General features: G+C 55.0%; 1 protein-coding gene across 1 annotated transcript; it reads left to right on the forward strand.

The window, feature by feature from the left end:
• Nucleotides 1–4,596: 4,596 nt before the first annotated feature.
• On the forward strand, nucleotides 4,597–11,781 carry OSR1 (odd-skipped related transcription factor 1). The gene is given in 5 exon segments (XM_054474997.2): nucleotides 4,597–4,910; nucleotides 9,426–10,122; nucleotides 10,853–10,964; nucleotides 10,966–11,085; nucleotides 11,088–11,781. Coding segments are annotated over 4 exon segments (1,002 nt in total). The 5' UTR covers nucleotides 4,597–4,910; nucleotides 9,426–9,457; the 3' UTR covers nucleotides 11,193–11,781.
• Nucleotides 11,782–13,892: the final 2,111 nt, after the last annotated feature.

Consider the following 13,892-nt stretch of genomic DNA (forward strand, 5'->3'; position numbering starts at 1 on the left):
ATACTGTGGGTTTGCGAGTTTTCCAGGAAGGGGTCCCGAGATGTGGCTTGCTCGCCAGCAGGGGGCACGTTTTCTTTAGGATTGCGTCCCAGAATCTCGAAACCTCGCAGCCGGACGCTCGCAGGAGATCCCATCGCCGGAAATCGCTCTGCAGATAATAACCCTCCGGTGTCTGGAAATGTTTAATTACTGCGAACTCTCCTTCCTCCAGCGCCGCCCGCCGCCGGTGCAGCCCGGCAGGACCCAGCGCGGTGGGTGCAGTAGGTGGCTCTATCTGCAGGATTCCACCCTAACTATTCACAATTCCGTTCAAACTACTGTTCTCCAACATCCCCAGCTGATTAGACATTGCCTTATTTCTAATGCACTTATTCACACCTTGGAAAAAGGAAAAGTTCATTAACCTTAGTACATAGATCTGGATGTGTCTAAAATAGTCTGACAACTCAAATTTGTGTAAAAAGTAAAAACCCATGCCGTCTTTTACATACATTTTACATTTGATCTTCACAACAGAAGACATTATCATTCCATTTTCCCGATGACAGTATGCCCATGCAATTCCATGCTCGTATTTATGCTTCATGTCACACATATTTTTACAAATCAAAGGTATATGTCTGTGTGTGTGTGTGTGTGTGTGTGTGTGTGTGTGTGTTGTTACATTTATTAAGGTGAAAGAGTCACATTTGTGTGCCCGTAAAGAACTTACCAAACGGGAACTGCCTGGAAAAACAGTTCACTTTCCCTTTCAGTTTTGATAGTGTAACTTGTCTGTCGCTGTCACAACAAAAAACACCCGCTCTTGCGTTCACCTGGCATCTGCTCTCTTAAGGACCCTGGATTGCATTACGTTATCAGAGGTGTTATCTGAACAAATGTGCGCAGGAGTCCTGTTACCTACCTCCCGTGCTTAAAAATCCTTCCCACCCCCAAGCTGGATTTTGACCTGATTGACCGTAATGGTTCCAGAGGAACTATTGAGCCATTACTATCCATCATCTAAATGAATACAGAGGGACGCCTAAATCTCCAGGTTATTTCAAAGCCCTGTACATGCGTAAGGGGGTTTCTTAACGAGCAGACCCCCAATTGTCTGCAAAGTAGTTACAGGAAGTAGTTGCGTTGGAAGCAAAAATTAGCAAGTGCTGAGCAAACTCCATTTGAAAGAATGAGTACTTTTTTTTTTGAGGCTATGGGGTGCGGAGAGGTGGGGTTCATTTTTTTTTGAATCCAAAACAACTCAAAGCAATATAGACCACATTCTATTTAATTTTCTGGAAGCTGCTCAATTTTCACTCCGAAGACAAGCTGGGGCGCTTTCCCAAGGAGCAGGAATCGGGAGAGGGGCTGGGGTTTGGCGTGGAGACACGAGCAGCGGCCGTCACCACTCCAGGCGTGCCCAGGAAAAGGCGGCAGCAGGGCTTGCTGCGGGGCTGGGTTCAGTGCGGTCCATAGCCCGGAGGCCCGGGCAGACCGAGGGATCGCTCCCTTGACCGACCTCACACCGACTGGCGGGTTGTGGAGCGGAGCGCCGGACGGAGAGCTGGAGGCCTGGTGTACTGAGGGGACCCTTCTTCTAGGCTGCCCGGTCCCAGCCGAGTCTGGGACCACTCGGGCGTCCGCGGTTCCGCCCCAAAGGCAGTGAGCGAGACAGTCAGAAAGAGCCGCGGCAGAGTTCGCGCCGGCTGGAGTCCGCAGGCTCAGAGCTAGCAGAAGCTGCAGCCGCAGTGGCGGAGTGCGCTGGACTCCCAGTAATGAGATGGGAGTTTTGTCACCTTCATTGGGTTTCCAGGAGGGCAGAACTGTTGGGTCCTAGCTACCGAGGACTTTTACCAAATTCGAAACGTGACGTCCTCCCAAGTCCTAAACACATGTAACCCCGCTTAAAAGGTACCCTTGTTGCTCTTAGGTGTCCTGCGTCCCGCCCTTGTCAATCCATGCAAGCCGTAGTCCGGGCACGGCGGCAGCGACCCAGGGCCCGCTTAACATGATCAATTTCTCTTAAACAGGTGGGGATGGGCTACCCCAGCACTGAGCGGCCTTCTTAGCTTCCTGGGCTTCTTCCTGCCTGCCCCGCCCAGAAGGAACCCCGACTCTGGTTGGCCTCCTGTGGAGGTCGAGGCTAGGGTTTGGGGGTCACCCCCTTGGGAGCTCAGAGTGGGATGGAGGACTTTTCAGCTCCTAGCAATTCTTGAATTTCGTTATCCTGGCTTTCTGAGGCTGTGCATTGTCAGCGACCTAGGAGACGCCCCTCTGAAGCCAGGCTTCTGAAACAGTTGAGCCCTTGTGGAGGGCCATCGTCACCAGCGCTCAGGTACACTCTGGCCTTGTCCTGTTCTGGCCTTGCTGACCAGCTCCAGGAAGAGGTGGTCATGATTTCTCTGGGAGGCGCAGCCTGGGGGACCAACACCAACCTTGCTTCCATCTACTCTACATCTGCTCTACAACCTGCTCTACATCTACTAAGTTCTAGAGACCTGAGTCAGGATCAGTTTTCAAGATAATCTGGCAAAGCAGTGGTGAAACAACTCGGTTGCATGTTTCTTCTTTAAGATCAGGAACACTTTCTCTCCAAGAGCTCTTTAGGGATCCTACTACTTAGAGCTTTCTGGAAGTCCTGAGGCATATTGGCCAAGGGCCCTGTTTTAGAAAAGAAAGACAAGGAGAAACATAAAAGAAGCCCAGGTGAGTTATGAGGGGTGCATAGCAGGAGTTTGGGTATTTACACCCCAGGAGGTTCCATCCCACCTGAATGACCAGCCACTACTCCTAAGTGATCTGGATAGCCAGAGGCCCTATCCTGTGGGCATTTTTTTTTTTTTTTTTTGCCTTCTTAACTTTTGCTGCTGGTAATGGAGGTTACCCAAGCTTTGCTTATTTGGAGAGCCTGAGGCTGGAACAAGCACACTCCCTGTGCCCAAGGTGGAAGCCAGCAAAGTTCGGCATTGCCCTGTGTAGACTTTCCCTCCAGGCCTTTCCTTGCTCTTGAAGCTTGCTGTTCTGGAATCTCTAGGAAGGAGGTGTGATCTCAGCTCTCTTCTCTTCCAAGGGTTCTTACTCTAGCAAGAATGTCACTGCATCCTAGCAACTGCTAAGATTCCAGAAGCACGGACAAACTTATGTGAATCTCTTACTTCTGCACTAACCTGAGGCACTGGGTAAGAGCTGTTCGTTGGAGCAAAGATTGCACCCCCTCTTAGTCCTCCTCAAAGAGGACGAAGTTACCCAGGGGTTAGAGGCTAGATTCTGTTCTAAAGGCCTGGGGACATAAGGAAACCCTCTTTCAACTATGCCTTTGAGGGAGGGGAGTCTCCATTACCATCTCCCTAGGTCAGGTATTACAACCTTCTTCACCTCCCAAGAAAATCAGATTAGCTTTGCAAACCAAAGCTGGAGATAGCAGAAGCTCCTCGGGAGAGAAGCAGTACGGTACTTAGGGACCCATGGAATCTAGGATCCAGCTCCAAGAGTCACTCCGCAGCAACTCTGGGGCAAAGGCAGAGAGTGCAGTTGTGTGATCTGGACCCACTCAAGTCCCAGGAAACCAGTGACTCCTCCTTGCCAAACCGAAGGCCTGGAAGGGTATTCCAGAAAGGCATTAGGGAGGGATGGGCTGGGGTCAGCCAGAGGTCAGCTTTCAGAGATGGGTAGTCAAGGGGGTGATGGTACCCTCCCTAATGCCTAGGCAATGAAGATAGAATTTTTAATATCCAGAACTCTGATTCCTTTCCAATTAAAAACTCCACCTGAACCAGCTCCTTGACTCAGAGGCCCTGGAACTGACAACTTTGTAGCTGGTCTGGCTTGCCGGTGCGGATCTCTAAACTCTGATCCATCCTAAAACAAATATGTGAGTAGAGAGTGCCACTGTGCATTGGGGTGAAATCCCAGAGAGTTCTGGGCTCCAGGAAAATAACTTTCTTGACCTCCTTTCCCTACTCTTTGTTCTTTCTACTGGACTCCAGAACTTAGGGTCTGGGGTCAACCATAAGCACTCAGATGTTACAGCTCGCTTGCTTCGGTGAACCTGGCCCTCCCGCACCAGGAATTAACCAGCGCTGCCTGGGTTAACACCCTGGCCCCGAGCACTCTTGGATATCCAGGAGCTGCTCCACACTCGGGGTCTGCCGCCTCTGGAAAGAGATTCTGGGAGGAGAGGCGACTCTGTCAGGCGCCAAAGTGCGTTGAAACCCAAGCCGCGGTGTGGGGATCCCGGTGCACGGAGCTACTGCCCCTCCCTCCCTCCTCCCAAAGAGCACGGGCTGTGTCCTAGGAGCCCAAGTATAGGACCTCGAAACGTGCGGTGCCAGCCCGCTCTCCTCTGCTAGGGACCGTTTCCTCCAGTGCGCCAGGCGTGCCGCTCTGGACCTAAAAAGGCAGAAGGGGTCGCGCGGGACTGAAGAGGAGGGGATGCAGGTTGGGAGAGGCCGGGTCCAAGCGAGCGCAGCTGCCAAAGTCTGCTGCCCGGGTCAGCAAAAACTTTGTCTTTCATTGCGCAGGCGCAGGGCAGGGTTGGGGGGCAGGGGAGGGAGGGGAGGAATCCTGAGGCAAGGGGCGGGGGTGGGGGTGGTGGAGGAGGGAGGGTGGTGGATTAAAATAAGTAGGCGGCTCGGTGCTAAGGGATGAGTGAGTCGGAGCTCGGCCTCTCCCCGGCACGTTCTCAGCTGCTCCTGGTTCAGACCCAGCGAGGGAGCCGCGAGCGAGGCTCACCGTCCCCGGCGTGCAGGACCCGGGGCTGCTGAGCGCTCGCTCCAGCGTGTCCGGCGCTTGGAGTCCCCGCGGCAGGAGAGGAGTCGGGATACTAGAGCTCCAGGGGCGCCTGTGGGCTCCAGCGCCTCCGGCTTCCTCGGTCCCCTTCAGCTAAAGCCCCAGAGACGTGCTCAGCCCCAGGACCTCTGCGGAACAAGGTAATTGCAGTCCTGGGCGCCTGGGCTCAGCAAAGCGAATGCGGGCAGGACTCCCAGGTTCCTTGTCACTGCGCGGCGGGTGTCTCCTCTTTCTCAATGCCCCTGAAGGAAGCTCTTGCCAAACGAATGCTGCAGGACTTTTGTGAAAGTGAGAGCAGGGTGGTTGGGGGTGCTGGCTCAGGACTTCCTGCGCGGGGTCCTCGGCCTCTGACCGCTGGGGATTAAGGGGGGCGGGCCTCCGCTACTGCCGCCAGCCCGCCCGGCTCTGCGGAATCACGGGCGAGGTGCCCACGGACTTTGAAAGTCAATCTGTGGGCCCCCTTTAAGAAACCAGAGCAACTTCAGCGGGCACAAACTTTCCTGAGACGCGCTCCTAGCTCTGGCTGACGCCTAGGCTGACGAAGAAGGAAGGGAGAGGGAGCGAATGGCCACAGCCGCAGCCGACCGCGCCAGGGACAGGTGCATGCCCCAGCCCGGTAGCGCTTTCTTTCAAGTTTGTCTTTTGAGGAGTTGCGCTCTGGTATGAGGCCGACTAGACCCGAGAGCGCAGGGCCGCGAGTCTGAACCCCGCCTTGCACTCGCGCTCTAACTTAGGGATATTCTCCATAGGATGATTGCTCTGTGTCGTCAAGGTCTGGAGCGGAACCCTTGATTGTCCTGGTGCAGGGAGGCAATGTAGTGGGCGCAAGCACTGCTTTCAATTCGAGACCCACACACAGCACTAGTGGAAACTCTGTGGAGCCGTAACGTCTCCGGGCTGGGGACAGGAAAAGTTCTGTTACTCCCCTGACTGTCCGCTAATCCAGCCGTCAGGAGAGAAAGAAGGGGGAAAGGGGTGAGGGGCTGCCTGCTGGACTAATTTCTCCTCGGAAATGTCTCGGATAAGAATGAAAAACCACGTTTAGTCCTTTTTCAGCAGCTCAGGCCGTAGCGGGTTGGGCTCTCAATGTGTAAAGTAGCCGCGAGGGTTTCTTTGTTGCCACAATTTGGTAAATTTCACCCAGGCTAAGAGCTGCGCATTGGCTCTGCGGAACAAAACCACGTGCAAGGCTAGGTGTCCCAGGTTCACAGCCCCCTAGGGAAGAGAAGGGCTGGAGGGGACTAGCAGCGACCGGCGGCGGGTAGATGTTCCATCCCAGGCTCCTCGAGGTAATTACTGTTTTATTAAGATTGGGGAATAGATCACCGAGGACGCAGCGGACATTTAAGTGCAGCCGGATGACCGCCTTGCCGATGGGTTCGTTAGATTTCGTTTGTTGGGAGAATGCTATAGAAGTATCCGGTGCCGGTCAGTCCTCTTCACAGGGGTGCGGACGCCTGTCACCACTCATTGGAGATTCGATGTCAAGGCTGATTTTCTTGGGTTGCTGCTGGGCTCCCCCAGGCGCAAGCTCGTGGAGTTCGCTCCCGTCCTCATTAATGCAAGCAGTTAACTTGCTCACGCTCAATTAGCCCCGAATAAACCACTTTAATAGACTCTGCACACTTCATTAATGCCCAGCATAGGACTGGCGGCAGACCTGGGATTGGCGGTCCACCGCGCGAGGGACGCAAGTGCCCGCGCTGCGCAGGGACCCGGGATCCCGAGCGCGAATTGCGTCTGCTGTGCGTGGTCGGGTCCCCTTATTCTTTCCCCCAGGTCCTGAGGCCCAAGCTGTTTGAAGAGTGGGTGCCTAGCCTGGGGAAGGGTTTTCCATCCTGTGTTTAAAGATCGAAAGTATTCGCCCTGGGGTTCCGGGGTCTGGGAAACCGGGGCCGGAGGGGCCGGGGGCTCACCCATCCTTTCTGGCTGGAGAGGCTAGGGTGAGACTGTGTTTTTCTCTTAGCCGACCTCCTGAAGCCGGATCGTGCTTTCGGCCCATTCTTGATACTAGTGTAAAGAGCCACGTTTCGAACGAATTTCGTCCCGGGGAAAGTCGTTGGCGGGAGCCTGGGGAGCCCTGGCTTCCGAATGCTTCAGAAAACAAGGAACGGGCTGGGCCGCGGAAGAAAATAAATGTAGTGTTGGGGAAAACAAGATCGGGCAGATAGCCCGGAAAGGTTGGCTCCCAGGAACCATTATAGCTGCAAGCACTCCCCCTTCCCGGCACCCCCTACGGAGCCCAAGACGGCTCCGGTCTTGGCTCCAAGGAAGAAGGCGAGGAAAGGCCTAGCGAGGTTGGTGGTTTCTCCCACCCAGGCACGGAGAGGGTTCGGGCCAGTGTGCAGCCCAGAGTCCCACAGCCATGGCCGCTGGCTTGGCCTTGGATAGGCCAAGCACCCAGAGGAGCAGGGGGGAGGCCTCCGCAGCTCCCAGCGGGCTCCGGGACCCGCAGATAAGGATCTGATTTCCAGCGCCTGGAAGGGAAGAAGAGGTGACAGCAATTCAAAGAGCGCTCATCCCTCCTAAGTCCAGGCCGACCTTTGAAGTTAGCGAGGCTTCTCCTCCTTCCCCTTCCCCAACCCAAATGGGTCCCAGCTTCCTCTCTGGCCCAATTTGAAATTTACTTCTCCTTGTGTCCGAGCTCTGGGATAGTCTCAATTTGTCCCGGGCACGACCCGAGCTTGGCGCAGTAGAGATGACCGTTGCTGAAGCCACGGCGCTGCCGGCAGGACCAGCGCTCTGCTTCAGAGACCAGATCACGCAGATAATATGCCTCCTCTCGCCCTGATGCTAAATTCACTGCAGCGGTTTTTATCCGAGTGCTAATTTAAACTGCGCAGGCAAATCGCTGCCAGCTCATGGTGTTTTTACACCCCATTCCCAGGAAGGCCTCTTTCCTTAGGTCCCACCACACAGCCAGTGGCCCCCGTGCCAGCTTCCAGGAGAAAAGGTTTTCCTGGGTCGACATTGCCCTCATACCTCCTGGGAAAAGGCATTGCACATCCCTGGACAGAGCCAGGCTTTGAAAGCCTCGCTGCAGTGAAAGGCAAAGGAGTCTATGCCTGGGCCTTGCCCTGGGCTGAGGGTCAGCTCAACCTGGGGAGGGGGCACGCCAAACTAGGGAGCAGAGCAGAGACCAGTGCATCCCAGGGAAGGGGAATTGCTCCACGTTAGAGGAAAGGACCTAGGAAGAGGAGAGTAGTGAAGGGTAAAGGAAGGAGTCAACAGCAGGGGACTGAAGATGGGCAAGAGAGAAGGGAGTCCCACAGACCCTGCTGTGACAATGACTTCTTAAGTAGCCCCAAGCTAGCAGCCAGAGTTCAGTGCTTGGGCTTCCCAAGGCTCCCTGACAGTTTAGACTTTGCTCACCCTGTTCTTTCCTCCATTGGACACATCTGAGTTAGGAGTGTCTGGGAGGTAGAGACGAAAAGCGTTTTGCAGAGCTCAGATGTCTCCACGGAGGCCGAAGACCATGGCCAAGGAGGTCTGGAGATGCCAGCCCCTGGTCACTTCAGTGTGGCTTTCCTCTGGCCTTGCTCAAGCTCTCCGACCTTGCAGTTGGAGGTCCATAGACCACAGGAATGGAGGCCTGGCCTCAGTGTTCTTGCCCATAGGCATACCCACCGGCCCAGGGCTCACAACACACAAGAACATGCTGACAACCCAAAGACTCAGCTCCCTTTTTCTTTAGGGGAGTGAGGGCACTAACACCCCCTTGTTTGTTACTGCAGTTGTTTGACAGAGTAAATGAATGTGGATATTAGCATCCTCCTTGAAAGCAAAGTGGTCCCCAAGGGCTAAGGCAAGGCAGACAGTCAGTCCACAAGCAGCTGCAGAGAGAGTGGAGCCAACAGGTTTCACTTATACTAAGGCAGGGAAGCAGATTTAAGGTCAAAGTTGAGGGTTTTGACGAGAAAGATGACAGGGCTTCTGGAAGCCAAATCAAATGTCAGCCAGAAGACCTTAACGAACGGGAGCCAGGAGGTGCTTGAATTTGTGTGCCTGTGTATGTGTGTTGTCTGTGAGGCTCTTCATAGGTGCAATGTGATCCCGTGTGTGTGTGTGTGTGTGTGTGTGTGTGTGTGTGTGTGTGTGTGTGTGATGCAGGGGTTCCTGCATTTTTTTTAAAGCCAGTGTTTTGCTATAAAACACTGGTTGTCCCAGTCTTTGCACCTTATCAATTCTGCCTCAGAATGTGTGAATCCACGTGTGCATTTCTGTGTTTATCTGCAAATAAACGTGTAAGTGTGTTCCCCAGCTCCTGTTATCTTTGCAGGAGATTGTGATTCTGTGTTGACCCAGGCTTACCTGGCTGTCCATTTCTACAGGACACGCAGTTTCCCTGTGCTTGTTCCTTTCTCAGTGTCTTGCATACAGTAGGCCCTTCCCTCTATCAAGTTGTGTGACTCTGCCAGACGCCATTTGGAGGGAGCCCTTAGACCAAGGAGGGTTCTGAAAAGAGGGCTCCCCTGCATCTTGCATTCCCACCCTCTTTGTGAGGGCAGTGGGTTTTGGGAATGGGGTCTTAGACTCTTAGCTCCTGCGCTGGGTGTGAGGAGAGGGTGTGGCTGGGCTGGAATTCAGGAGGAAGGCGACCCACCCTGAACTTCTTTATTCCTCTCCACGCCCCTGCCTTCTTCTTTTCTTTGCAGATCCGGATTGAGAAGCCACTGCAACTAGCGAGATGGGCAGCAAAACCTTGCCGGCGCCGGTGCCTATCCACCCTTCCCTGCAGCTCACCAACTACTCCTTCCTTCAGGCAGTGAACGGCCTGCCCACAGTGCCTTCGGACCATCTGCCCAACCTGTATGGTTTCAGCGCGTTGCACGCTGTGCACCTGCATCAGTGGACGCTGGGCTACCCGGCCATGCACTTGCCGCGCTCTTCTTTCTCCAAAGTGCCAGGCACGGTGTCCAGCTTGGTGGATGCGCGCTTCCAGCTGCCCGCCTTTCCCTGGTTCCCTCATGTCATTCAACCCAAGCCCGAGATCACCGCTGGAGGCAGCGTTCCAGCGCTCAAGACCAAGCCGCGCTTTGATTTTGCCAACCTGGCCTTGGCAGCAACGCAAGAAGATCCAGCCAAGCTCGGTCGCGGGGAGGGCCCAGGCTCCCCTGCAGGTGGGCTGGGTGCCCTCCTCGACGTGACCAAGCTGTCTCCAGAAAAGAAGCCCACAAGGGGACGTCTGCCTTCCAAGACCAAGAAGGAATTCGTCTGCAAGTTCTGTGGCCGCCACTTCACCAAGTCCTACAACCTACTTATCCATGAGCGGACGCACACCGACGAGCGGCCCTACACCTGTGACATCTGCCACAAAGCCTTCCGGAGGCAAGACCACCTAAGAGATCACAGGTGCGGCACTGCGGGTGGCCCAAGAGAGAGCTCTCTGCCTCTGGCCTCACCATCTTTCTCCCTAACAAGGTTCTTGAGACCCCCTACTGGCTCCAAGCCTCTGGAGCTTCACGGAATTCTTTAAAATCAAGAAGGAAAGCCTAGGAGATCCAGAGATAGGTTTTGGAGCATGGGTTCAGGAAATGTGGGAATAAATAGGACCCAAGATTAAGTGAGGTCTCCGTGAGCTCCAGACAAGCACACAGCTTCCTCTGCCCCACTTCCTCCATCCTCAGGGATGTGACATATGACACATGTGACAGTTAACTATTTGAAATGTCTGAGAAACTAATTTAGTTTTATTTAATTTTAAGTAATTTTAATTTTAATAAGCACACATGCTAGCGGCTACCATCTTCGACAGTGCAGGGCGAGCAAATTCTCCGACCCCAGCTCCCTTTACTCATCTTCAGTGTTGACCTTACAAGGAGGCCAAGTTTGCCCCTCCTGCCCACCAGGAAGGCACCTTAAACAGGTGGCTGAACCTGTTTAAGGATCAGACTTTGCTAAAGCATCTCCTTTACCTCCCCACTCCATCCCCAATTAACATTTTGTCCCATCCACACTTGGTACCCGACTATACACTTTTCCTTTGAAGGCAAGTGCCCCACAGCAGTGGGAGGGGATCTTGGGCAACTGTTTATAACATTGCGTCATTTTGCAAGGATGAACTCTCTGTTTCTGCCCTCAGATATATTCACTCCAAAGAGAAGCCCTTCAAGTGTCAAGAGTGTGGGAAAGGATTCTGCCAGTCCAGGACTCTCGCTGTCCACAAGACGCTACACTCACAGGTGAAGGAGCTCAAAACCTCCAAGATCAAATGCTAAATAGAACTTCTGGGTCACAAGGACCCTAGGCCCAGCGGCCCTCTCCTCCATAGGGACCAGAAGCCTGACTCTGGCGGGCAGCGGGAGAGGCGCTCGCTCGGGACCTTCCACCTCTCCAACATTGTCCCCTGGGTCCCTGGCGCACGCGGCACTTCAGAGCCCCGCCCGGGGCCGCGACCCCGACCGTCCCTGCTGCTCCCCTAGGACGCGGCTAAACTCTTGGCCAAAAGGCGGTACTCACGTGGCGGAAGGGAAACTGCATTAAAAAAAGAACGAAAGCTCCGCGGAGCCGCAGCGGCGCCTCTCCCAGAAGTATTACTTTTTCTATTGTTATTTTATACGTTTTCTTTTTTATTTTTGTCTTTGACCATATAAGCTTGTAACTCTGACTGCGGAGAGTGAGGGGAGAGGGGAGAGGCAACGAAGTCCTTAGCACTGGCAGCTCCCACCTCCTCCTCCCGCCCCTGCCCCCACCCCCGGAGCCTGCAAAAGTGTAATCCCTGTATCTGCTTCAGCCTCCCGCCCTAGGGACCGCGGGGCAGGAGCGCCCCCTCCCAGCTCTTGCGGCTCAGCCCGCGGCCGTGGGCTCCGGGACTCGGAGAGCGGGACGGGGACCTCGGGCCTGGGGTCTGCAGGGGTCCCGGCCTCCGCTGCCGCGACACTGCGAGGGAGCAGCCAGCCAAGAGCCGGGCGTTATATTGCGATTGGCACTTTATGCTGACCATCGGTAACGGACATTTATCACTGGAGTTTTTTTTTTTTAACTATTAAATAAACGGTTATTTTACAGGCATTGCAGGATGGGTAATTTCCCTCCTAAACGCAGGAAACCGGTTGGGTCCTCTCTTTGAGAGGACCAGGTTTCTCTGCTGGACGCCAGCGTGTCCCCCTCCTGCCACCCCGTCTTATTAGGATGACAGGGCTGAGATGGGTGGAGCAACGTCCTCTCTCCCGGTTAGGTCTGCCTCTGCCCCACCATGTATTGATTTTCTTACTTTTCTCCTCCGCCTCAGGGGTAGGGTCTCAGCCTTCCCACTCCTCACCTCTAAAGTGCTGTGAGTTTACGAAGAACCTAAGCCTGAAGGCAGAAAACCGCCCGTGAGAAATCCCAGAGTCTCTGGGTGCTGAGACAGCGTCTCTGGGTGCTGAGATCGCTTAGGGTGCAAGAAGAGAAGAGAATGTCGTTCCCCACCCTAACCGAAGGCCTCCCTCCTGGCCTCTGGCTTTGGGGTGGGAAAGACCCGCCCTCACAGAGCCTCAGAGCTGTAATGTTTCCCGTTCCCCGGGTCTCAACACTCGGGTGCAAATACACAATGACCGCTGCCTCCCCGGAACCCCAAACCAACATCACTCCCTCCCTTAGGGTCCCTCAGACACAATTCTCTGCTTGGGACTTGTTCCCTCCTAGGATCGCGGCTCTACACCCACGAAGATTCCCTACAATTTTAAAGCCTTGTCAGGAATGGTGGGGGCGGGCGCCCTGGGAGGCCCGGGACGCTTAGGAGGAAAAATTCGAGTCCGCCCTCCATAAGCTGAACCTTCCCTGGGTTGTCTAGTTTTCCCACAATTAGAAGCCAGGCCGCCGGGGCTCTCCTCCTTGGGGCGAGGCGGGGCTCCACCAGCTCCAGCGCCCTGACCACGGGACCGCGCAGGCGGTGGCGCCCGCGGCCTTTCCCAAACACAGGATGGCCTCTCCAGCTTCAGCGCCGGGAGCGCGGCGGCCGCGGATGGCAACTGGACTACAAGCTTCCCTGCTGCAGGCACCAAAAATCCCAGCCTCAAGCCGGGCCCTGCTGGCTGAGAAAGCGGCAGGGGATGCAGAAGTTAAAACGCTCTGGGCTTCCACCGCCTTATCCCCACCTCCTCCGGGAACGCTCCTGGGTCTTGTGCGGGCTAGAACTTCGAGGCCCGGGAACCCAACTGGGCACTGGAGGCTGGCCCTGCCGGCGCGGACCAGCCCTGGCCTCCACGGTCAGAGCTACGCTGCCCCCTGCTGGCTAGCCCTGGAGGGGCGGCCCAGGACTTGGCACCTCAAGGGGTCTTGCCCGCAACCTCGCGAAACCATCAAGCATCTATGTGTTTGGTCCCAAAATCTTGACTGGCCCCAGGACCCACTGTGGATGAGGGGCAGGGCGCTGCTGAGTCTGGTCTGGTCTGAGGAATCTTCATTAGTTGGGCACTATCCCAATCCTTCTTCCAAGCAGTTCACAAGGTTGCGCGCGGCCCAGGACTATGCCCCCATTCCTGGGAACTGGGGCCTGTGAGTGTGTGGAAGTGGGGCTAGCCAGTAGGTTTGCGGGTGGTGAAGACGGTCTGGGCCCAAGCGGCGCACGCAGGTTGTGGTGTGTGGTTTGTGCCTGACCATAGCTTGTACTAGGGTCAACTGCAGAATCTTCGTTGGTTTCTTTATGAAGCCCCACGAGGCTGCGGGCCGTGGTTGCTCCAAAACAACCAGAGTGCATGGGTGAACACACACACACACACACACACACACACACAGGGTGCCCTTCCTAGTCCCTTGGCTCTTTCTGGGATGCTATCCTTGGGGTTGTCTATGGCTGCTCTTCCCTAGCCCCTGACATCCCTCCACCTCCCAGAACACATCATTCCACCTCCCTGAAGATCGAGCCTCTGCAGTTCCCGGGGCCTCAGCACACTACAAATGCGGTGAAATGGGGAGGTTTGCCAGCCATGTTAATCCTTTTTGGGTCACCCCACCTCCAGCACTGTGAAACCCCACCCAGCCCAAGGTCTGCAACTGAATGTCAGTATCAAGTATGCATCCTCAAAATAACAGATTTCCAGTGCAGAATTTTAAATTGGGGCTGGGGAATGGAGGGGGGACAGGATGATGCGCAGCAACTCCCTGGCCCTCTCAGAATGCCCCTATTTGCTCTACTGATG

Source organism: Pongo pygmaeus, chromosome 12 (genome assembly GCF_028885625.2).
Source record: "Pongo pygmaeus isolate AG05252 chromosome 12, NHGRI_mPonPyg2-v2.0_pri, whole genome shotgun sequence".
NCBI classification, from domain to species: Eukaryota; Metazoa; Chordata; class Mammalia; order Primates; family Hominidae; genus Pongo; species Pongo pygmaeus.